Source organism: Amblyraja radiata, chromosome 21, assembly GCF_010909765.2.
Source record: "Amblyraja radiata isolate CabotCenter1 chromosome 21, sAmbRad1.1.pri, whole genome shotgun sequence".
NCBI lineage: Eukaryota > Metazoa > Chordata > Chondrichthyes > Rajiformes > Rajidae > Amblyraja > Amblyraja radiata.
The window spans coordinates 32275587-32302094 of record NC_045976.1 but is presented as its reverse complement, the minus strand read 5'-3'; the positions used below and the strand labels follow the sequence as shown (position 1 = coordinate 32302094).

General features: G+C 42.2%; 1 protein-coding gene and 1 long non-coding RNA gene across 11 annotated transcripts in view; one reads left to right on the top strand and one right to left on the bottom strand.

Annotated features, from left to right (window-relative positions):
• Positions 1-26508, bottom strand: part of shank3 (SH3 and multiple ankyrin repeat domains 3) — a 541235-nt gene that overhangs the window by 454269 nt on the left and 60458 nt on the right. For all 10 annotated transcript variants that reach the window (XR_004415240.1, XR_004415241.1, XM_033039988.1 and 7 more), the window contains exon 2: positions 12647-12893. Coding sequence is in view for 8 of the 10 variants with exons in the window: in XM_033039988.1 (XP_032895879.1) it covers positions 12647-12886 (240 nt within the window). In the remaining 2 variants the exon portion in view is untranslated. The remainder of the gene's footprint in view (positions 1-12646; positions 12894-26508) is intronic.
• LOC116985298 lies at positions 275-20862 on the top strand. Its single transcript, XR_004415242.1, has 3 exons — positions 275-325; positions 19543-19668; positions 20816-20862. It is a non-coding gene; the product is annotated as an uncharacterized LOC116985298 (long non-coding RNA).

Sequence of the window (26508 nt, the reverse complement as noted above, 5' to 3'; positions counted from 1 at the left end):
AAACTAGAGCACATGGTATTGGGGGTAGGGTACTGACATGTATAGAAAATTGGTTGGCAGACAGGAAACAAAGAGTAGGGATAAAATGGTATCTTTCAGAATGGCAGGCAGTGACTAGTGGGGTATCGCAAGGCTTGGTGCTGGGACCGCAGCTATTTACAATATACATTCATGATTTAGATGAAGGGATTAAAAGTAACATTAGCAAATTTTAGATGGCACAAAGCTGGGTGGTAGGATGAACTGTGAGGAGGATGCTATGAGGATGGGATTGGGTGAGTGGGCAGATGCATGGCAGATGCAGTTTAACGTGGATAAATGTGAGGTTATCCATTTTGGTGGCAAAAACAGGAAAGCAGATTATTATCTGGGGGTCCTTGTTCATCAGTCACTGAAAGTAAGCATGCAGGTACAGCAGGCAGTGAAAAAAGCAAATGGCAAATTGGCCTTCATATCAAGAGGAGCTGAGTATAGGAGCAAGGAGGTCCTTCTGCAGTTGTACAGGGCCCTCGTGAGACCACTCCTGGAGTATTGTGTGCAGTTTTGGTCTCCAAATTTGAGGAAGGACATTCTTGCTATTGAGGGAGTGCAGCGTAGGTTCACAAGGTTAATTCCTGGGATGGCGGGACTGTCATATGTTGAAAGAATGGAGCGGCTGGGCTTGTATACTCTGGAATTTAACATACAAAATCATGCTCGGAATACATCAGCTAGATGCATAGAGTCCCTTACCCAGAGTAGGTGAATCGATGACCAAAGAACATAGGCTTCAGGTGAAGGGGAAAAGATTTATTCGGAACCTGAGGGGTAACTTTTTCACACAAAGGGTGTTGAGTATATGGAGTAAGCTGCCAGAGGAAGTAGTTGAGGCTGGGACTATCCCAACGTTTAAGAAACAGTTAGACAGGTACATTGATAGGGCAGGTTTTGAGGGATATTGTCCAAATGCAGGCAGGTGGGACTAATGTAGCTGGGACATATTGGCCGATGTGGGCAAGTTGGACTGAAGGGCCTGTTTCCACTGTGTATCACTCTATGACTCGATGACTCTATATAAATTAGCCAAGTTCTTCCATCAGATTCTAGCCACAATTACCTATCTGTTATTCTGCAAATAAACCATTGGAACTTTTCAGTATTGTATTCAATCTACCTTCACAGTTCACGGGTACACCACCTACTCTTGATATTACTTACCATCATCAGGTCTCCCATCATGGACATCAGGGATGGGTCATCACTAACCAGAAATTCAATGGACCCCCAGATGTTTAACACAATAAAAAGTGTTGAGTATCTCACAGTGATAATTATTTCACATCCTAACACCCCATGGCCTTTTCCAAAGATTGCTAGCTGTAGGTATTGGAGGCCAATCACTTCAGCACAAGAACACTATTTAAATAATTAATTAGAGTCTCTCAACTGTCCAGCCATATAGTCGCATTGGCTATAAGAACAGATCAGATTATATGCATTCCTTGATGACTCACTCACCTCCTGACTTTCTACCTTTTACAGAAGCGTGATGGAACATTGTTCACTTGCTTGGATAAGTGCAGCTCCAACTACATTCAAGCAGCTAACATCATCCAAAACAAAGCAAACCATGTTGAGAACACATCCTATCCAAAACATGATTTTCTCCACTGCCAAAGGCACCATATGTTGTGTGTACCATCTGCAAAATATGGCAGTTAGTCTTTCAGATTACTTCAACTACACTTTCCAAACCCATGACCTTTGCCACCAGTAGGAAAAGGGCTAACAGACCATGTTAACCACAACTATCTACAGGTTTCCCTTCAAGTCACACAACATACTGACTTGGAATATATCACCACTCCTTTTACATTACTTGGTTTAAATCATAGCATTGACGACCTGACAACATTGTTAGAGAATCTCAAGGAGAAAATCTGCATTGGTTCAAGTAGATGGCAATTATTTAAGAGCACCTAAGAATGAGCAACATTGTTGGCCATAACAGCAAAACTATCATTCTGAAAAATAAATACATTTAAAAAAATCATTTCCATGTCATCTATTATTCTAAATATAAATTACTTAGATCTTCAATTAGATATTAATGTACTCCAGTATTATCCATCAAATTTCATAGTAAATAATTCTTGGGTTATTTTAATTATTTCAGAGCTTGTCCAGTGATAAACCTGGACCTATTTGAATCCACAGAACAATTGTTTACAAATAGGAGGAAATGTGAAAGCTCAAGTCAGATCTTGTATCTGTCCCATGTCAGGAGTGACATGGAAATTGTAAATGTGCCTTCAGATCAACACTTTTTAATCTACATTTATATCATACTCTGCAGCTCCCTCCCATCCCCACTGTTTTTTCTGTATTTAAGCCATCAAGTCAACAGCTGTATGAGTAAGGAGAAATTGAAAGAACTAATTTGTCCTCACTTGACATTAGCTTCACAGCAATATTCCCTTTTTATCAGAACAAATATTCCTGGTTGATTCTTAATACTCCTGAAGCAGTTTAGTGTATTATAGAAACATATAAAATTCTTAAAGCATTGGACAGGGTAGATGCAGGCAAAATATTCCCGATGTTGGGGGAGTCCACAACCAGGGGTCACAGTGGAATTCTCTGCCACAGAAGGCAGTGGAGGGCAATTCACTGGATGTTTTCAAGAGAGAGTTAGATTTAGCTCTTAGGGCTAAGGGAATCAAGGGATATGGGGAATAAGCCAGAACAGGGTACTGATTTTGGATGATCAGCCATGATAATATTGAATGGCGGTGCTGGCTCGAAGGGCCGAATGGCCTACTCCTGCACCTATTTTCTATGTTTCTATATTTCTATTATAGTGCTCCAAATGGTGGTTGGACCGAAAATCATGGTCCGTCATGATGAACTTTGCTTGGTAAATCACGTTCACCTCCCCTCCACATCCTCCCTGCAGTAGGCTCTAAAATAAATCATAGCTATATCTCCTCCACACCCTGTTCAGATGTATAGAACACATATGGGCATCTCCTAACATGTTGTCTTTAAAATATTATGGATGTATCCATAGCCTTGTTTCCTGTACACTCTGCCTGCAATACACACTCTGGTAATATCATAGCTGGTGTAGTCCGAGCAAGGAAAACTGATTTTTCAGAGTGCCCCCTTGCTCTTTGAATTGTGTCATAGGACCATTTCCACTCACCTGAACAAACCTAGAGGCTAGATTTTATTTTCAATAGTCGCCCAGAAACTCTGGCAAAGCAACACCGAAGAAGTGGCCTGGTCTACACACACGATTTTCAAAACCTTCTCCCATGGCCAATATAGGAATTGGGGAAGCTGAAAAAGCACTGTTAAGGAGCACACAAATGGAGATCCTACTCAAAACCTCTGTAAGTGGCAAAGTTGCCAAAGTTGAATTTCAAGCCTAAAACAAATCTTCTGGCATTGTAATCAAACATGCAAAGCAGAAAGAAGTAGGATTGCCATTCAATAACATCATGGTTTATCCGAATGTAACCTCAACTTGACCATTCTCATCTATCTGCGAATATGCAGGGATTTGGGTGCTTTGGGAATGGAAGGTATCTGTTGAGACTTGGCTTCACTGGTGGTGACATCACCGAGCAGAGACCCAATTCCTGGAAATCATGTGACCCACCTGTCCCCACCAAGTCTGGACCCCTGAAGAAGTTTCTGTTTTGTTTCAATATATTGACAACTGTTATGTTTCTGTGATTGGGCAAAGAGGTTGACTCCGATTGTATTTTCCCGCTGCTTTCTGTGATTGCCTCTCTCTGTATCTGTATAAATAGGAGATGGTTCCTTGGGGTGTGTCGTCTTTCTTTCTGTTCTGTTTGCGTGAGGCTGCTGTGGGCTCGAGTGAGTGGATCCGAAATCGACCTCGCGGTGAATAAAGGGTTTGGACTACAGTATTCGAATCACTGTTTTACTGACCCAGACTGGGAGGGGAGGGGGGGGGGGGGGGGGGGGGGGGGGAAGAGTTCTTCTATCTCTGGCCATTTAGAAATCTGCTTATTTTGTTTTATTTTTCCTGCCAAAATAATCAAATTCACAGTTTCCTGATTTTTGTCCACTCACTTAACTTCCTTAATTTCCTATTTTTTCAGAATTGGCTTTGTGAAGGAAGCAGAGGATGGTGGTGTAAGGTTGTTTTTTGGACTGGAGACCTGTGACTAGTGGTGTGACTCAGGGTTTGGTGCTGGTTGCGACTTATCTTTTCAACTTGGATGAGAATATACAAGGTGTAATTAGTAAATTTGGAGATAATACTAAAGAAGGTGGTATCATAGACAATGAAGATGGCTACAACTTTATTCCTTTGAGCGCAGAAGAGTGAGGGGGTATCTGATAGAGATGAATTAAATTATGAGGGAAATAGATAGGGTGAATCCACAGAGCCTTGTACACAGGATGGGGGAATCAAGCACCAGGAGACAGGATTAAGGTAAGGGGCAAAATGTAATAGGAACCAGTGGGGAAACATTTTCACCTCAGAAGGTGGTGTGAGTAGCTGCTAGAGGAGGTAGATGAAGTAGTTACTATAACAGCATTTAAAAGACACTTGAACAGGTACATGGATAGGTAAGGTTTAGATATCAGCCAGATGCAGGCAAATGGGACCAGCTTGTAAAGATGGGACTGTGAAAAAGAGACATTGAGTTGGATGAAGCACATCACTGCAGGTAAGTTAGAACTTGGCATAGATGAAGAATAAGTTCTCTTGACATTGTCCTTTATCTTCTTCCAGAGCAACTGAACTTCAGATACGTCAACAGGAATCTGAGGGGTAAATTTTTCACACAAAGTGTGGCGGGTGTATGGAACAAGCTGCCAGAGGAGGTAGTTGAGGCAGGGATTGTCCCAACATTTAAGAAACAGTCAGACAGGTACATGGATAGCACAGGTTTGGAGGGATATGGAGCAAATGCAGGCAGGTAGGACTAGTGTAGAGGGATATGTTGCCGGTGTGGGCAAGTTAGGCAGACTGCTCTGTTTCCACAATGTAACACCCTATGATTCTATTGGTCTCACCCTATCAAAGATACTCTCTTTTTCATTTCCATCCCACCTTCGCCTTCTCTACTACATTAAATTATTTTTCTCTCCTTTCCATTTCTGACAAAGAATCTTCCAATATGAAGATATATGGGAAATCAGTGGCTGCCATCAAGTATAGTATCTATTTTATGATGGTTATTCAGATCCTGGCAAAGCTCCTGTTATCAGCACAAGATGGGACCGTGGCAAGGAGACATTGAGTTGGAGGAAGCATATCATCCCAGGTCAGTTACAACTTGGCATAGATGAAGAATAAGTTCTCTTGACATTTCCCATTATCTTCTACCAGAGCAACTGAACTTCAGATATGTTAACAACAATTTGCAATAATACAATGCATTTACATGGCAATGTAAAGAAGCATTCCAACAAATAGTTGGTACCATGCTACACACTAAGACAGATGACTTAACCCTGTCAATGACTGAACCCTGTGAATCTAAGATAGCGCCTGCCAGTGGCAATTTTGTGCTAACAGCCAAACAGAAGAAGATTACTTACAGCAACAAGCAACTTACCTGGATCGGAAAAACGGCAGAAATCGGCGCCGTAACGGACAAGCTGCTAGTGCATCTGAAAGCTGCGGGAGCCTCCGACTGCAAGCGTTCCCTGGACCCGACCTGACTGGGAATCAAAGAGACTGTACCTGGAAACACCTCCGGAGCCGACAAGCAGGATTTCCCGGGAGCAACGGAGCTGGAGCTGACGTCTGTGAGGGAATCCCCAATCGGAACGGAGCTGAAGCTGCCGTCTGCAAGGGAATCCCAGGTCCAGCGCAGGTTCACAGAAACAGCAGATACAGTATGTACAGTACCTGGAAACTACGGGGAGGCCTCCATTGTGTGGCCGACGGGCAGAACTTCAGGGGCAGGGGGGGTTGGGGGGAGGGGGGGGGAGGAAAAACTCCAGGACTGTTTGGAGTCTGTAGCATCCCTACTAAAACCTTCCTAGTGTTTCCCAATCAGAAGCCTTGGATGAACTAAGATGCGCACTCTTCTGAAGACCAGACACCGGGCATTCATGTCTGATGATAGAGTGGTCTACAAGAAGTCCAGATACGACCTTGGTAAGGCCATCAAAAAGGCCAAAAGGGACTTCTGCTCCAAGCTGGAGGATGAGACAGATGTTCGGCAGCTGTGGCGGGGCCTGAATGCAATCACCTCCTACAAGGTGAAATCAGGAGGTAGCTTATATGTTGGCGTAGAATCACTCCCTGACGAGCTCAATGCATTTTACGCACGCTTTGATAGGGAGCCCCCATTCGCTGTGATGGTATTTCAGTCACAGTCACAGAGGCTGACGTCAGAAAATCCTTCAGAGGGGTGAACCCCCGAAAAACGTCTGGACCTGATGGTATACCCGGTCGTGTTCTAAAAAGCTGTGTGGACCAACTGGCTGGACTTTTTATGGACATTTGCAACCTCTCACTTGTAAGGTCTGAGGTTCCCACCTGCTTTAAAAGGGCATCAATTATACCGGTGCCCAAGAAGAGCAAGGTGACATGCCTCAATGACTATCGACTGGTGGCACTAACGTCGGCGATGAAGTGCTTTGAGAGGTTGATCATGGCGCAAATCAACTCCTACCTCGACAAAAACCTGGACCCACTGCACTTCGTCTACTGTCACAACAGATCAATGGCGGATGCAATCTCGCTGGCTCTCCACTCTGCTCTGGACCACTTAGACAACAAAAACTCATATATCAGGCTGTATTCATTGATTACAGCTCGGCATTTAATACAATCATCCCCTCCAAGCTGGTTACTAAACTCGCCGAGCTGGATCTCTGCGCATCCCTCTGCAATTGGATCCTCGACTTCCTCATTCACAGGCCACAGTCTGTTCGAATTGGTGGAATTGTGTCAGACTCGTTAACAATCAGCACGGGAGCACCTCAAGGCTGCGTGCTCAGCCCCCTGCTGTACTCACTCTATACTCAAGACAGCGTAGCCGGTCATAGTGCGAACTCCATGATCAAGTTCGCTGACACCACTGTTGTGGGACGTATCACTGATGGGGACGAGTCAGAGTATAGAAGAGAGATCGACCGACTGACCAAATGGTGCCAGCACAATAACCGGGCCCTCAACAACAGCAAAACCAAGGAACTGATTGTGGATTTTGGAAGAGGTAGGATGGGGACCCACAGTCCCGTTTATATCAACGGGTCGATGGTGGAAAGTGTCAAGAGCTTCATATTCCTGGGCGCGCACATCTCTGAAGCAACTATAACCCATTATTTTGCCTCTTGTATAAAGTTACATAATTTCTGGAGGGAATTTTTGAAATTTTTTCCAAAATACTTAAAATAAAATTGGACCCCGACACTGAACTGATCACTCTAGGTACGTCTGTCAGAAACCTGTTCTGAGCTAACATTATTTCAAATACGTTTCCTTAATTATGGCCTGATAACGGCGAAAAAACGAATACTTAAATTTTGGAAACACACATCAGTTCCTACTGTTAAGATGTGGATTACAAACATGTCCAAGACACTACATTTGGAAAATATTAGACTTGTCTTGGCAGAAAAACCAGATCAATTTTTCAAGACATGGACACCCTTCACGAATTCTTACAAGGATAGTATGGCGCAACACAACTTTGGATTTAAATCCAACTATGGGTTGGGTGAGGTGGGTGGGGGGGGATCGAGAGGCAGGTATATCTCCACTTTTTTTTTCTTCTTCTCCTCTCTTACATCTTTATCCACTCTTTGGCTCCACTACTTTGGTAGTCTAGGGGTCCTATCTTTGCACCTCTCACTTTTTCTCTCTCATGTTTTCTCGTTTCTTTTCCCTTATTTTCAAGTTCAAAAGTTAAAATTGAAGCTGTACATTAACAGCATTATTATTATATGCCGATTGTACAATTGCTTCTAATAAAAATAATTTCAAAAAAAGAGAGATCGACCGACTGATCAAATGGTGCCAGCACAATAACCTGGCCCTCAACACCAGCAAAACCAAGGAACTGATTGCGGACTTTGGAAGAGGTAGGATGGGAACCCACAGTCCCGTTTATGTCAACGGGTCGATGGTGGAAAGGGTCAAGAGCTTCAAATTCCTGGGCGAGCACATCTCTGAAGATCTCTCCTAGTCCGAGAACACTGATGCAATTATAAAGAAAGCACATCAGCGCCTCTACTTCCTGGGAAGATTACAGAGAGTCGGTTTGTCAAGGAGGACTCTCTCTAACCTCTATAGGTGCACAGTAGAGAGCATGCTGACCAGTTGCATCGTGGCTTGGTTCGGCAACTTGAGCGCCCAGGAGCGGAAAAGACTAGAAAAGGTAGTAAACACTGCCAAGTCCATCATCGGCTCTGACCTCCCTACCATCAAGGGGATCTATCGCAGTCGCTGCCTTAAAAAGGCTGGCAGCATCATCACGGACCCACACCATCCTGGCCACACACTCATCTCCCCGCTACCTTCAGGTAGAAGGTACAGGAGCCTGAAGACTGCAACGTCCAGGTTCAGGAATAGCTACTTCCCCACACCATCAGGCTATTAAACTCAACTCAAACAAAACTCTGAACATTAATAGCCCATTATCTGTTTATTTCCACTTTCTCTGTTCATTTATTCATGTGTGTAAATATTTATATATGGTATATGGACACACTGATACGTTCTGTATTCTGTACTATATTCTGTTGTGCTGAAGCAAAGCAAGAATTTCATTGTCCTATCTGGGACACATAACAATAAACTCTCTTGAATCATGACTGGAAGACTGATTGAAGGGGTAGGTTTTAAAGTGTGTTGTAATGTTTGCTTGAGAGGCAGTAAGGGTGAGAAAGCACAGAGGATATAGTGGGAACCACATGAGGCATGGATTAAAGGAGCACTCAGCTGTGAAATTGTAGTTCCTAAAAGAAATAGAAAAGGGCAGGGCCATGTAAGTATCTACCAACAACGTTGAAAATTGAAACAAAAGGATTCGTGAAATGAATCCATGTGCAAACAGAAAATGTTGGGTGCCAGAAACACCCTATCAGGGGGTAGTGGTGGAGACAGATACAAAAGTAGCATTTAAGATGCTTTCAGATATCAGTATCATGTTTAGCATGGACAATGTGGGCTAAAGGACCTGTTACTGTGCTGTATTGTTTTACGTTCTATATTTCACTCTCCACAAACGTGATTATAAACAAAGGTCATATCCAGGCACCCATATCCAGGCACCCAGCACACTCTGTGCAAAAACTTGCCCCGCAATCTCCTTTAAACTTTTTCCCACTCACAATGAAGCTATGCCCTTGAGTCTTTGACATTTCCAACCTGGAAAAAAGGACTATCTACCTTATCTATATCTGTTGTAATGTTTAGACCACCTCTCCTCAACCTCTGACGCTCCATTGAAAACAATCCAAGTTTGCCTAGTCTTGCCTTAAAGCTAAAGTCCTCTAATCCTGGCAGTATTCTGGTAACATTCACCTGCACCCTCTACAAAGGTTCTACATCCTTCCTGCAATGGAACAACTACACACTATTCTCCAAATGCAGCTTAACGAAAGTCCTACAAAGCAGCAACCTGAATTCCTGACTCTTGTACTCAACATCCCAACTGATAAAGGCAAACATACCATACGCTTTATTTTACCACTATCCACTTGTGTTGCCATCTTCGAAGAGCAATGGATTTGGTTCCCAAGATCCCCCTGTACATTAATGCTGTTAATGACCTTGCCATTAACTGTATACTTTCCCTTTACATTTCACCTCCCAAAGTGCAACACGGATTAAACTCCATCTGCCATTTCTCCACCCATTTCTGTAGTTGCTCTCTATCCAGCCTTCCTTAATAATCGCAATTCCATCAATTTTTGAGTAATCTGCAAATTTACTAACCGACCCATCTACGTTTACACCAAAGTCATTTATCATTTTTATTCAGAGATCCCAGCACAGATCCCTACTGAACTCATAATGTCACAGACCTCCAGCCAGAATAACATTATCCCACCATAACCATCTATCTTTTCTGGTAAGCCAGCTCAAAATCCCAAATAACAAAATCAGAGTGGAACCCAAGCATCTTAATCTATTGAAATAGCGATGATAGACTTTATAAAATACCTTAATAAAATTGACATCAGCAATATCCACTACCCTCATCGATTACCATCGTCACCTCCTCAAAAAACCTCAATCAAGTTTGTAAGACCCGCTGTGGACATGATATTTAAGTATGTCCGTAATTGGTCCATTCTCTTCCCAATGTGAGTAAATGCTATCTTGAAAAATCATCTCCAGTAGCTTCACTGCCACTAATATGAAGCTCACCTGCCTATAATTTCCTGGATTATTTCTTTCTCACTTCTATGCAAAGATCTTGCTCAAGGCCCCTGCAATCTCCTCCCTTGCCTCTCTAAATAACCTGGGATAGATCTCATGAATCTCTGGGAAGATATCCACCTTAATGTTCTTCAAGAGCCCCAACACCACTTCCTTCTTGATCTCAAAGAATGGTCGGGTTAAATATTTCATCAGTCAAGTCTAGAGGTAACAAATATTTACAGGTTAGGCAGGGAATGATATTTCATCGACATTGTTCTCTTTGCCCCTCTTTGTCCCACAATAAGGGACCTTGACTCGTACCTTTTTTGAAAATTACCCAGAAGCAGTACATTGCAGATGATATATATAGTAAAGCTTCCTCGGCACCACCTGCCAAATACCTCAAATCCAACTTCAATTGTGTAATCCTGCTTCATTGTGATACTTTCTGTCTGCTGCATCCATTTCCTGTGAACTTTGAATAGAATTTTGTCATTAAACTCTTGCATCATCTCTCCATGAAGAAAGGATGCAAGTTGCATTGGATAGGGATCAATCTCTTAATCTTTAAATACCAATGATCTGAATTTTCAGGGAGGTCAGGTAAAGCAAATGACCAAACCAATGACGTAGGTTGCTGCCCTGAAAAGTTGACTCCCTTTCTCTTCCTACAGATGTGGACTGACCTACATAGTATTTCCAACATTTTGTCTGTTATCTAGATTCCAGCATCTTCATTTTTTAATTTATTGTTTAATAGATATGGGAAATAATATAGGTGGGAAGGATGGATGGTAACTGTTTGTAGTTTCCAGACCAGAAAGAATTCTTCAGATTAGACTTCCCATTTCTCTATCCTTTCAATTCCTTTATCCTTCATCCAAACACCTGTAAGATTAGCCTCTATTGTGCTGGAGCTACTCAATACCTACATAGCCTTGACATAGTAAAACATCTCAATGCATTTTACAGGAATATGATCGGGTCAGAGGTAAGTGTTAAAGAGCACGGTGAAGACAAGTGGGATGTGGAGGGAAAAATAGAAAAGAAAGGGTCATAGCTGCTTAAGCCACATCTACCAATGTATAGAAAAAAGGAGAGGGTGTATAAATGAGGTCAGAATTAGAAACATTAAGCAAGTTCGAGAGCCAGTGAAGGTTACAGAGATAGGGAGGGCAATACCATAAAAAAGCCTTTAAGAAAAGGATTTGTTTTTAGTTGGAGCTTTATCAGATTAGAACTAATGCAGGTCAGTGAACAATACAATAAACAGGAATTTATGTTTGGCCTGTTATTGAACAACAACGTTTCTATGGATTCAGCCTACATTCTGAAGATGGGAGACTATCCAGAAAGGCAGTAAATAAATCACATATAGAAGAAATAGACCAAAGTTACACCAAATTACGTCCAAATAATTGGAAGAGTCCTCACCAACAACATCCAATATGCCAGTCTTAAATACTTGCCTTTCTGGGTCACAACTGCAGTGTGTGAAAGACCCCACTGACACTCTCACCCGCCAGAACCATTGATAAAATGGAGTAAGAGAATAAATACATTACAAACAGATAATATGTGGAGAGTGGCATCTTAGTCTCTATAATTCAATCCCAACAATAATCTGATCAATGATTGAAACAATTGGGATAACATGAAACAATGCACTGCAGCATGAATACCCCATCAATATGGTATATAATGCATTTATATTTCAGATTTAGCATTTATTCTCCTCACAATCCTATTCGAGTATTGTACTGGCCTTGCTGACATCGGGGGTAATAACCTTCTCCCACTGATGTCACATCACGTGCGAGCTAGCTATCCAACCAAGGGATTTCAAACTTGAAGTGGTCCCCATGCCCGGGCAGACAGTTTCATAAGACAAGGAGGCAATCCCCTCAAACCAGGTTATAGCAGCAATTAACTGTCAGAAACTCTGACTGCAGTAAATATTAATTAAACATGATTTCCCAATCGATACATTACATTTTCTTCGCCATCCTTCTTCTCCCCATTCACAATGATGGGTTACTCCCATCATCACGACACCCTATTGGACTTTGCCCTCACTGGGCCCAACATGGGTTATTACACACACGTATACACATGCCGAATTCAATTACAAGGCAATCCAGCAAGCTATGGGTTAAACTCCGGCTTCTAGTTCAATGAACACCGAGCAACCTGAACGCTACTTTATATAGCAAGTGAAATGTAAGACCCACCCTTTCAGCGAAGGTAACTGCATCAATTTCAGGGGGATTTGTACATCGAAATCACAATACTGACCGTTTGCTCCAAGTCCGGTACCCCAATGCGAATGATTATAGTGCTCGGCGCAGGATTGTCCATTTGGTGGCCGGTTTTAGCTGCTGTACTTGTTCTAATGGTATGGTAGATCGTGTCCTCTCTGCTGAAACTCTCCTCCTCTTCACCCTCGCTGCAGTTGCAAGGGTTCTGCTGCTGCTCCTCCTCATGTTTCCTGGATGTCGGACTGAGAGGCATGCTCCGTGCACTAACCATCGACATCACATCACTGGGGGGAGACATAGAGAAAAAAACTAAAACCTTTTGGAAACCCGCGCACACACACACACATCCACAAGCATCCCCTCGCATGCACATAATATACGCGCGTTAATTTATAGATACATATATATATATGATACAAGTTCAAACACACGCTTGTGTGCAAGTATAGGCAAAATCACAATCGTGACAGCAACTAGCATTTATACACTGTAGTTCCTAAAACGTAGTTACCCAAAGGGCTTCATATGAGCGATTATCAAACAAGAATCGGTAGTACATAGGTGGTTGCCCAGTAATTTAACATTTACTCGTTATTGTAGGGCTTTTCACGTATATCCATAAATTATGGGGGCGAATATTTTGTGCACGTGCATATAACCTTGTTACATACATTCTTTTGATGATCATGGGGAGGGGTTTACTTGATTTTTCCATGCTTCCAAGCTTTATGAAGTCATATCAGGTAGGTGGCCAAATGCTTATTCAAAGAAGCAATGCCTATTAACAAAGCCTCCTGGAGGTGGAGGTGGAAGTAAAGCTAAAGCAGAGATATAAAGAGAATTCTAATGCTCCAGCCCAGGAAGCTCAAGGCAAAGCTACCAATGGCTGAGTAATTAAAACAAGAGATGCGCAAGGGACAGTGATTATTGCAAAAATGCAAAGATGTTTAAAGATCGGAAAGTTTGAAAGTTTAAAGTAACTGAAAGAACTGAATACATGAAGAAATTTGAAAACAAGATTAAGAATTATATAATACGCACATTTACAGATTTGTTTGTATGCGCACATATACATATACACACCGAATACCTATGTGTATAAGACATTTACATAACACAATATTTACAAACATATAACGACTGTATATTACAGGACGAAAGGAAATCATTTGACTGTGCCCCAGAAGCCAGCTCTTTGAAAGACATAGCCAATTAGTTCCTTGACTGAAATTTCTTACCTTTGAAATGTTTATTCCTTTCCTTTTTTGAACCTGCTTCTATCTTCAAGTGGTACATTATACGTTTAAACATCTCATTAAGTAATGAAAACGTTTCCTGATGCTGCCTTTGGTCTTTTAGAAAACCCTCATAAATTATGTTTTCCAGATATTGATCCATTGTCACAATTTGTTCCCACACTATGCCAAAACATTTCCATGATAGCAAATAGCACTATCAAATCTTCCCTGCTCCAGTTACTCCAGTCTCTCCATGCATCTACAATCATTCCACGTGATACCAATTTTGTGAATAATCTCAGCATCTTCAAGGCCTCCTCAAACAAGTAGCCAAGAGATGACAGAGTACACCAAATAAATGTTAATCAGTGATTATAAAGTTCCAATGCAACATTTTTTGCTCTGGTCATGATTCACAATTTGGATATTTTATTGTTTATTGCCTCTTCATTCCTCCTACTTAAGTATATCTTTATGTTTGGGCAAAAACATTGCTATGTTTCTGCCCATTATTAACCAACATTAGAAAAGTGAGTAGTCGATGTGGGCCCTTGAGCTGTCTCCAACATTCAACAAAATAATGTTATTTTTCACATCTTGTGCAGGACAGAGGCTCAGGAGGGGCTAGTTGGTATGGAGGGTGTTATGGGAAATGTTAATGGACAGAATAGGCAAAAAGCCGGTGAGCAAGGAAGGAGGGTTGGTTTAAACTGCACGTATTTTAATGCAAGGGGCTTGATGGGTAAGGCAGATGAGCTTAGGGCGTGGATAGGTACGAGCGACTGGGACGTTGTAGCCATGACTGAAACCTGGTTAAGGGAGGGGCAGTACTGGCAGCTCAATGTTCCGGGGTACAGGAGCTTCAGGAGAGACAGGGGTGAGGAAAAAAGAGGGAGAGTTGCATTGTTGGTTATGGAGGATGTCACAGCTGTGTTCAGAGGTGACATTACGGACAAAAGAGTCCAGGAGATAGCTCTGGCGGGTAGCAAAAAAGACAAACCCAAAAGATTTTATAAATACAATAGGGGGAAAAGGGTAACTAGAGAGAGAGTAGGACCCCTCAGGAATGAAAGCAAAGAATTGAGCCACAGGAGATGGGCAGGGTCCTCCTTGAGTATTTCTCCTCTGTATTTACCAAGGAGAAAGACAGTAGGATGGAGGAAATTGGAGCAATCATTGGAAGTGTCATGAGAGCAGTCAGGGTTACCGTCGAGGAAGTACTGAAGATACTGTCATGTTTGAAGGTAGACAAATCTCCGGGGCCTGATCAGATATATCCGAGGACATTGCGGGAAATTAGAGAGGAAATTGCGGGAGCCCTGGTTGAAATTTATGAGTCGTTGTTAAATAATGGAGAGGTGCCAGAGTATTGGAGGGTGGCAAATGTTGTGCCTCATTTCAAGAAGGGTTGCAGGGAAAATGCCAGGGACTATAGGTCGGTGAGCTTAACATCTGTAGTTGGTAAGTTGCTGGAGAGTATTCTGTGCGATAGGAATTACAGGCATTTGGATGGGCAAGGGCTGATTAGGGACAGTCAGCATGGTTTTGTATATGGGAGGCCGTGATGATTTTTTTGAAGACATGAGCTAAAAGGTTGATGAAAGCAGAGCTGTAGATGTTGTGTGCATGGGCTTTAGTAAGGCGTTCTACAAGGTGCCGTGTGGTAAGGTGCTCTGGAAGGTTAGATTTCATGGGATCCAAGGAGAGAAAGCTGAATGGATAGCAAATTGGCTCCATGGAAGGAAGCAGAGGGTGATGGTGGAAGATTGCTTCTTGGACTGGAGGCCTGTGACTAGTGGTGTGCCACAGGGTTCGGTGTGGCGGCCCGTTACTGTTTGTCATCTACATCAATGATTTGGATGACAACATACAGGGCAAGATTAGCAAGTTTGCTGATGATACAAAAGTTAGTGCTTTTGCAGACAGTGAAGATGGTTGTGACCAATTGCAGCAGGATCTGGATCGATTGGCCAGGTGGGCAGAGAAATGGTTGATGGAATTTAATACAGGGAAGTGTGACGTGTTGCATTTTGGGACGTCGAACAAGGGCAGGATCTACACAGTAAATGGTAGAGCAGAGTACAAGTGCATGGTTCCATGAAGGTTGAGTCGCAGGTAGATAAGATGGTCAAAAAGACTTTTGGCACTTTGGCCTTCATCAGTCAGAGTATTGAGTATAGAAGTTGGGAGGTCATGTTGCAGTTGTATGAGACATTGGTGAGATCGCATTTAGAATATTGTGTTCAGTTCTGGGCACCATGTTACAGGAAAGATATTGTCAAGCTTGAAAGGGTTCAGAAAAGATTTACGAGGATGTTGCCAGGACTAGACGGTGTGAGCTATAGGGAGAAGTTGAGTAGGCTGGGTCTCTATTCCATGGAGCATAGGAGGATGAGGGGAGATCTTATAGAAATATACAAAATCATGAGACAATAGATTGGGTAGATGCACAGTCTTTTAGCCAGAGTATGGGAATCGAGGACCAGAGGACATAGGTTCAAGGTGAAGGAGAAAAGATTTAATAGGAAACAGAGGGGTAACTTTTTTCACAGAGGGTGGTGGGTGTATGGAACAAGCTATCAGAGGAGGTAGTTGAGGCTGGGACAATCCCATTGTTTCAGAAACAGTTGTACAGGTACATGGATTGGACAGGTTTGGAGGGTTATGGACCAAGCGCAGACAAGTGGGACTAGGGTAGCTGGGACATTGTTGGCCAGTGTGGGCGAGTTGGGCCGAAGGACCTGTTTCCACACTGTATTACTCTATGACTTTGTGACTCTATGACATCACCTTCACTTTCTTATCCTATCACCAAATTTTTGATTATCCTGGATTCCAAAAAAAACCATCCGGCATGAACATATTCAATGACTGAATATCCAAATCCATCTGGAGCTCAGATTTCCAAAAATACATGAGTGCAAAATTATTACTGGCCTCATTCCTAATTGTCAAACTCATTTTATCCTCTTGTTCTTGCTTATTTAGCCAAAGAAACGACCTTTCAGCAAAGATTCCCCCAACCTCCCCCATTAAAACAACTGACGTCATCAGGGTTACCTTTATTCCCACCTCCTTTAGCATATCACCAACAAGATTAATGTTGCTGTTATCCTCTTCTGTTTACTACTTTCCTATTTTTTAAGCTATCTGCAAACTTTTAAATTTTGCTAGAAAAGACACACGTGCTTGAGTAACTCAGCGGGTCAGGTAGCTAATCTGGAGAACATGGATAGATGATGTTTCAGGTCAGGACTCTTCTTCAGACTTTATGTTTTGGCATAAAAATGAAAATGTGAGGATGGGTCCCAAACCGAAACATCACCTATCCCTGTTCTCCAGAGATGCTATGACCCACGGAATTAATCCAGCACTGTGTGTCTTTTTTGTAAGTCAGCTCCTGCAATTTCTTGTACCACCTTTGAAATAATGCTGTATCGTTCCAAATGCAAGCAATGTTTTGTTCTCAAAAGGAACAATGGCCCAAACACAGACCCTTGGAACACAGATGTGTATACTTACTTTTTAATCTATATTGCCACATTCTCTTTGATTCTATGCACATAAATTTTACTAAAGTCTATTACAGGATATTTCATCAAACACTGTTTCAAAGTCCATAAGCATATCAAATGCATACTAAAACTAACTTTCTCCTTATGTAGGCTCACATAGACATATCCTGCATGACATATACATATTTCACTGGTATACTGAAGCAAAAAATATCCAAGTACACAAATATATTCACAATCATACATACACCTATGCAAATATACTACATAGATACTTATGCATAGATGTATAAATAAATATACATGCATACCCAAATTATATATTTACAGGCGTAACCTTTTATCGGCGGCACCGGGTGGCGCCGCGAGCGGGTAAGCATCTCCAGCAACGTGTTCGTCATTTTGACCTTTTTTGTTTTTTAGTATGTCTAAATGTGTGTCGCAATGTATGTTTTAGTGTGTGGGGTGGTGGGGGGGGGGGGGGAATAGGGGGAAACCGTTTCTCAGTCACTTACCTCGATAGAGATGCGACTTTTCTCTTTGTCGCATCTTCGCCCCCCACGCGGCCTAACAACTGGTTTGGTGCAGCCTTTCTCGGAGACTAGCTCAGAGCTTCAGTAGCAGGTGCAGCGGACTTAGCATCACAGAGCGGGGCGATCCCTTGCCAGGGATCCCCAGAATAAGTGCTCCGACCGCCGGCCTGCGGCCTATAACATTGTGAAGTCGAGGTCTCCGGTGAGAAAGGGGCCGATTCGGGAACTCCAAGAGTGTGTGTGCCAATCCGTCCCGACGTCGGAGTTTCGACCATCCCAACGAGAGGGCGTGCACATCGGGCCATCCGTAGTCACGACTACAGAGGGTTCAAGGCCCCGATCATGGTGAACAAAGGAGGAAGATTGACTGAACGTTACTGCCTTCCATCTCAGTGAAGAATGTTGATGCCACTGTGGTGGATGTCTATGTTAAATTCTATTGTGTTTTGTGCTCTGACAATAGACAATAGGTGCAGGAGTAGGTCATTAGGCCCTTCGAGCCAGCACCGCCATTCAATGTGATCATGGCTGATCATCCCTAATCAGTACCCCATTCCTGAAATTGCTGGAAGGTTGTTTTTTGGGCTGGAGTCCTGTGACTAATGATGTTCCTCAGGGATCAATGTTGGGCCCATTGCAGTTTGTCATCTATGTCAACAACTTGGAGGAGAATCTGCGAGGATTGATTAATAAGTTTGCAGATGACAATGTAAATGGTATCATAGGCAATGAAAATAGTTATCAAGAATTACAGCGGGATTTTGATCACTTTGATAAGTGGGCCCAGGAATGGCTACGTGTTTAATTCAGATAAGTGTGATATTTTTAATTTTTGGAAGTCAAACCACATCAGGACCTTCACTGCAAATGCAAAGGGGTCTTGGAGAACAAGTACATAGTTCCCTGAAAGTGATGTCACAGGTAGTTTGGGGGTGAAGGTGGTTATTGGCATGTTGACCTTTAACAGTCATAAATTCATGTTATAGGATCAGAATTAGGCCATTCTGCCCATCGTCTACTCCACCATTCAATCATGGCTGATCTATCTTTCCCTCTCAACCCCATTCTCCTGCCTTCTCCCCATAACCCTTGACAGTCATACTAATCAAGAATTTGTCAATCTCTGCCTTAGAAATATCCATTGACTTGGCCTCCACAGCCTTCTGTAGCATTGAATTTAACAGATTCACCACCGCCTGACTAAAGAAATTCCTTCTCATCTCTTTTCTAAAGGTACATCCTTTTATTCTGAACCAATGGCCTCTGGTGCTAGACTCTCCCATTCATGGAAACATCCTCTCCACATCCACTCTATCCAGGCCTTTCACTATTCGATAAGTTTCAATGAGGCTCCCCTCATCCTTCTAAACTCCAGCAAGTACAGACCCACTGCCATCAAACACTCATTATATATGAACCCAATCATTCCCAGGATCATTCCAGTAAACCAGCACATCCTTCCTCAGGTATGGGGCCAAAACTGTTCACAATACTCCACCTGTGTCTGACCAGTGCCTTCAGCATTACATCCCTGTTTTTATACTCTAGTCCTCTCAAAATAAATGCTAGCATTGCATTTTTCTTCCTTGCTATCAATTTGACTTGTAAATCAACTTTTTGGGGAATCCTGTACCAGCACTCTGTGAGATTATCCACTTTGGTAGCGAAAACAGGAAGGCAGATTACTATCGTAATGGCATCAAATTGGGACAAGGGGAAGTACAACGGGATCTGTGGGTCCTTGTACATCAGTCTATGAAAGTAAGCATGCAGGTTCAATTCAATTCAACTCAACTTTATTGTCATTGCACAGATACAAGTATAGGTACAACGAAATGCAGTTTAGCGTCTGGTCATAGTCATAGTGCAAGATAGGAATTTAAAAAAAAAAACAGAACAAGCATACATTAGAGTAAGAAGAGTATTGGTTACCAATGTGGATGGAGAGACCAAAGATATCTAGCGACGGGACTCCGAGTTCAGCAATGTAAGTGTGTTGTTGAAAAAGCTGTTCCTCATCCTGCTAGTTTGAGACCTGAGGCTCCTGTACCGCCTCCCTGATGGGAGGAGGGCAAACAGTCCATGGTTAAGGTGAGAGGGGTCCTTGATGATCTTCCTGGCCCGTCTCAGACACCGTTTTCGGTGGAGGGCATCCATGGCAGGGAGCGGGGCACCGATGATGTGCTGAGCGGTTTTCACCACCCGTTGTAGTGGCTTCCTATCCGCTGCGGTGCAACTGCTGTACCATACCGTGAAGCAGGTGGTCAGGATGCTTTCGATGGTACAGCGGTAAAAGTTGGTCAGGATCTGGGGGGACAAGTGAGCTTTCTTGAGCCTCCTCAGGAAGTAAAGGTGCTGCTGTGCCTTTTTGATCAGTTTGGTGGTATTGAGGGACCAGGACAGATCCTCCGAGATGTGTACCCCGAGGAATTTGTAGTTGGAGACGCGCTCCACCTCAGTCCCGTTTATATGGATGGGGGTATGTCTGACCCCTCTGTTCTTCCTGAAGTCAACAATAATTTCCTTTGTCTTCTTGGAGTTGAGGACGAGGTTATTGTTGGCACACCAGGCTGCCAGGTGCTGGACCTCCTCCCTGTAGGCTGACTCGTCATTGTCACTGATCAGCCCTACCACCGTGATGTCGTCAGCAAATTTAATGATGGCGTTGGAGCCATACTTAGGGATGCAGTCATGGGTGAAGAAGGAGTAGAGGAGAGGGCTGAGCACACAGCCCTGTGGCACGCCAGTGTTCAGTGTTATAGTGGAGGAGGTGAGGTTGTTGACCCTAACAGACTGTGGTCTGTTGGTGAGGAAATCCAATGTCCAGTTGCAGAGGGAGGTGGAGATGCCAAGTCCGCTGAGTTTGGTGATCAAGCTAGCGGGGATGACAGTGTTAAAGGCGGAACTGAAATCAATGGAGGTACAGCAGGCAGTGAAGAAAGCGAATGGCATGTTGGCCTTTATAACAAGAGGAATCGACTATAGGAGCAAAGAGGTCCTTCTGCAGTTGTACAGAGCCCTAGTGAGACCACACCTGGAGTATTGTGTGCAGTTTTGGTCCCCTAATTTGAGGAAGGACATTCTTGCTATTGAGGGAGTGCAGCATAGATTTACAAGGTTAATTCCCGGGATGGCGGGACTGTCATCTGCTGAGATAATGGAGCAGCTGGGCTTGCACGCTCTGGAGTTTAGAAGGATGAGAGGTGATCTCATTGAAACATATAAGATTGTTAAGGGCTTGACACGCTAGAGACAGGAAACATATTCCCGATGTTGGGAGTCCAGAACCAGGTACCACAGTTTAAGAATAAGGAGTAAGCCATTTAGAACAGAGACAAGGAAACACTTTTTCTCATAGAGAGTGGGTAGTCTGTGGAATTCTCTGCCTCAGAGGGTGGTGGAGGCAGGTTCTCTGGATGCTTTCAAGAGAGAGCTAGATAGGGCTCTTAAAAATAGCAGTCGGGGAATATGGGGAGAAGGCAGGAACGGGATACTGATCGGGGATGATCAGCCATGGTCACATTGAGTGGCCGTGTTGGCTCGAAGGGCCGAAAGGCCTGCTCCTGCACCTATTGTCTATTGTCACTCACAAGTCCCATTGCACCTCTGATTTTTGAATTCTCTCGCCAGTCTCTGCCTTTATTCTTACAAGCAAAATACACAACTCCACACTTTGCTACATTGTATTCCATCTTCCACTTCTTCAGACGAAGAAGGGGTTTGACCCGTAACGTCACCCATTCCTTCTCTCCAGAGATGCTGCCTGTCCTGCTGAGTTACTCCAGCACTTTGTGTCTATCTTCGGTTTAAACCAGCATCTGCTGTTCCTTCCTCAACATAGGAAAGATGCCATTAAGCTGAGAGGATTTACATGGATGGTTTCAGCACTCAAGGACCTGGGCTATCAGGCAAGGTTGGGCAGGCTAGGATCTCAATCCTTGCACAGTAATGCTCAGTGTTTTTCACAGGAGGCCTATGTTTAAGGCAATAGGAAAATATTAAATAGGAACCTGAGGGGAAACTTTGTCATACAGAGTGTGATGGGATAATGGAACAAGCTGACAGAGGAAGTAGTTGAGGCAGGTACAATAACAACATTTAAAAGACATTTGATTAGGTACATAGATAGGAAATGTTCAGAAGGATGGACTGGCATAAATGGGGACTGGCATAAATGGGGCTTTTTGGTCAGCAGGAACACATTGGGCCAAATGGCCTGTTTCTGCACCGTATGACTTTATGACGTTACTTTGAAATTCAGTGAATGGGAATGCAGTTATGAGCATTATTTCTATTTTTATATCACAACGATAGAACATAATATGTATTATTGATATCAACTAATTTCTGCATTATTATATAATTTACTTACAATTCCTGTTCAATGACTGCTTTGATAGGACAATGGATGTCCTAAAATTCTAGGCATGTTTGAGAGACCACAGGCAGTGGCTTTGATATAAGCGCAATAGGTACTGACATGGTGTGACTCGTTTTAATACCGAGAACAAAAGCAATGATAAGAAAAAAGCATCCTTACCAAAAGAATGGACCTTGTCAAGCGACTGGCGTACTTGAAGAATAAGAATTGAAAAATGAGTTCCAAGAGGGATTAGGTTTGATTGGGAGATTATTCTCTAAGAATAATGGATTTTGATGAAAAACCTTGGTCATTAAGTTGATGGTTTTAGTTGTAAAGTTTGAATAAGGGGAGATCAGCTTAATTGGACCAGTTTTTTCAAAGATTAAACAAACCTCATTGTAAATTGGAACCATTCTGACAAAGTTTATTCATCTGAAATATAAATTTATTATCTAATCACTATTTAATAGCGTTTCTTACAATCACTTCTTTTGTATTTGGAAAACAGTAAAACCTGCATATAGTGACATCATATCGAGACAGGATGAATATGATTGTGTTTTTCTCCCCTCAATTATCCTTGGCGTCCACAGTGCTAAGTGATCATTTTTATGTACATGATTTATATGAAACTATTTTCGCTTACTATAGTTCTATTGATGAATCTCTGTTATTATTGGGAGAAGTTAATAAGGTTTCTGTTACCTCTGCTGTTTAAACAAACTAATGAGTCAATTGACTTTGTTTTCTGTGCACAAATCCTTTTATCGTGAATCATTCTTTTAATAAATTCTATCAAAAAAACTCTATCAAAAAAAAACTCTATCAAAAAAAAACAGAAGGAACTCTTGGTAAGAGTTTCTCCCTTCCCTATATCACACAAACAATCTGCACCTCATCATAAAATTGAGTCAAGAAATCCTTGAGGATGACGTGGACTCAATTTTAGGATGAGGTGCAAATTGTCTGTGTGATATCGGGAAGGGAGAAACTCATGAGATGATAAAAAGTTTTCTATGTGAGTTGATATGTATGTGTTCTCTGTGAAGGAGAAGTTATGGAAACAGACAGGAGACTAGATCTAGCAATATTCTTTCTCACTTGGAACTACTTTTGCATTACTGTAATTCTCTGCGGCTCTTCATGAATCAAGGACAAAACAGATGAGAACCAATATCCCAGCGGGCTGGTTTGCTAGTGCTACTTAGTGGAGTTTAGGCTGAATTGGTAGAGGAACGAGATCCAATGCAGGACTGAAGTAGGTGAGGAGCTGGAAGACCAGTTGTTATGGAAATGATGAAAGCAAGTTCAGTAGACAGGATTGGCAGAAGCAGGACAGGGAATGTCCTTGAGCGGCCCAGCCAGAGCCCGGACTTGAACCCGATTGAACATCTCTGGAGGGACCTGAAAATAGCTGTGCATCGAAGCTCCCCGTCCAACCTGACAGAGCTTGAGAGGATCTGAAGAGAAGAATGGGAGAAATTACCCAAATACAGGTGTGCCAAGCTTGTAGCATTATACCCAAGAAGACTTGAGGCTTTAATCGCTGCCAAAGGTGCCTCGGCAAAGTACTGAGTAAAGGGTCTGAATAGTTATGTAAATGTGATATTTCAGTTATTTCATTTTAATTACTTTGCAGATTTTCGAAACACCTGTTCTTGCTTTTTTATTATGGGGTATTGTGTGTAGATTGATGGTTAAAAAAAAAAAGAGTTTTTAATCAATTTTAGAATAAGGCTTTAACATAAAAAAATGTGGAAAAAGTAAATGGGTCTGAATACTTTCTGAATGCACTGTATGGACATCTCAGTTACAAAAGATTTTGTCCATATGACCAAAATTCAGTACAAAGTGTTTAATAATAAGCAGGGTAACTGAATTATTGGGAACTTCCCAATTTGATTTCAGTCTCGACGCGTCCTGAGTATCTATGAATGGACGTCCTGCTTATGTGGAATTTGGATATACAACAAGCAGAGATTTGTTTGACTTCTCCATTCATGATTCATGATCGTTGTATGTATGCCCTATCATAAACCTATATTGATTTCCTGTTTATCTATGCCTTGATTTTAGAATTATCATCCTTGCTTTCTAATCCATTAATAGAAGAATTGTCACTTGCTTTTTCTGTAATCTGTTCCAACCCTACAATTCTTGAACCAAGTTTTTTGAGCTGTTCTAATTCTTGCCTGTTCCTCATCCCTGTGTTTAAATGCTTCACCACTGTCTTTAGTTGCCGAAAACCTAAGATTTGGGATTTAATCTCCGCCTTTCAACCAAATATTTTGACCAAGCGTTGTCACTTGCTTTAGTATGCAGCTCCGCAACATTGTGTTTCTATGCTTAGGCATGTTTCACTATTTAAAGACACAAAACTGATGAAAACCATGGATGTCAGTCCTATGGTACTAATTAACAGTCCATAATGACCAGCAGTGGTATCAGAACATGATCTGTGTATCATTGACAACTGAACAGCAGCAGAGTTGCATAGTATGAAATGATCCTTGAACTAATTTACAAGTCAAAGCTGATTATTGATGACAACTGATTGCTGTATGGTGGTACCAGTTCACTGTTCAGTGGTCCCTGTCACTATCAGACTGTTTTTGTTCTCTATCTGGTGTTATATGACCTCATTCAATACTCTTCGATAAATCCTGATCGCAATCTGATGGTTGATATTGGCAATCTGATGATTGATGTTCACTATCTAATGACTCCTGATCACTATCTATTGGCTTATAAAACTATTTGACAGCCAATCACCATTCAAAAGCACATGATCACTAATAAAGTAGTCCCTGCTCACTATCCAATGACCCTTGTACACTTTTTGATATCTCTTAATTGTTAGCCAATGACTCTTGATCACCATTCAATAGTTCCTTATTCTTATCTCATTGTTCCCAATCACTATCCAATACCTGGTTAATACATTATATCACACATCATTTCGAGTGATACTTTAACTATTAATCCAAAAATAAAAAAAACATGTGGAGAAGAAGCTGGCATTGAAAAATCTGTGATTTACCAATGTAAAGAAACCATAATCAGAAAAACAGGTTCAACCATATGCTTGAAATTGTTGTAACACCACCCCACCATCAAACCTTAATTACAGCCACAACAAATCATATGCATGACCAACAAGCTTCCTAATCCTACTTCAGGAATGTAGGATGGAGTGACTTTTTTGTAGCCCAAAATGGCATATTTCTTGATCTTCTACACATTGTATAAAAATCATTCAGGCGTTGGAATTGTCGTCCAGTCAGCATAACTTTTAAAGACTGTTCAAAACTACATAAGTACAGGACATGTTACATTCAGAGTAAACCTTTCATCATACTCGCTATGGGCAAGTGTACTATCTGCATAGTCATTGGAATGTTAAACAAATGAGTGGAGTATACAGTTCTGAACTGTAGCGTGACTGAGTATTCACTGGGCCAAATGACTTTGTCTGATTCTGTTCTTTTCTCCTTCTTCAGTCTAATTGAACATTCACTGTGCATTCAACTATATCTACTTTGAATTCAATGTTCTGCCAGAACAGTGAGGTGGAATCTTCAAGGTAAACATTTAATGAGAAAATAAATTCAAATGAGTGAAGATTAAACTTTTTATATGAAATAGAAAAGCTTACATTGTGCCAGGTGTGCAGTACAGAGACATTTACACAAATATGGTTTTCGCCAACGGATAACAATTCACTATAATTCAGATTCTCGATGGATATTAGAAGATTGCTTTAGATCCAAACTGCTGAAATTTACACAATGTTGATTATTATGCAGTTGGGCACAGAAAATCAATGAATACCACAGTTGATCTCCCTTTCCAATTCCATGCCCCTTATCACCTATAGATTGACAATTCTCAACTGACTTTGTTCTGTGGACAGTGTGGACAGTCACATGTGGGGGGTATAACTTCATCACCTTCGCTCAGTCCGCCTGAACCTACCCGATCTCCCGGTTGTTCTGAATATTATAGAGGCAACATTTCCACACAGAGGGTGGGGTGGGGGGGTTCAGAACGTAGTTGAGACAGATATGATAACATTTAAAAGGAACTGCAGATGCTGGTTCACACCGAAGATAGACAGAAAATGCTGGAGTTAAGGGCCTGTCCCCACTTGGGCGTCATTTACGCGACATCATTTATGCGTCACGACGCATGACGCGCGCGTTGTGACGCGCACGTGATGCCCGCTTGGTGCGCATTACGCGAGCATGGTG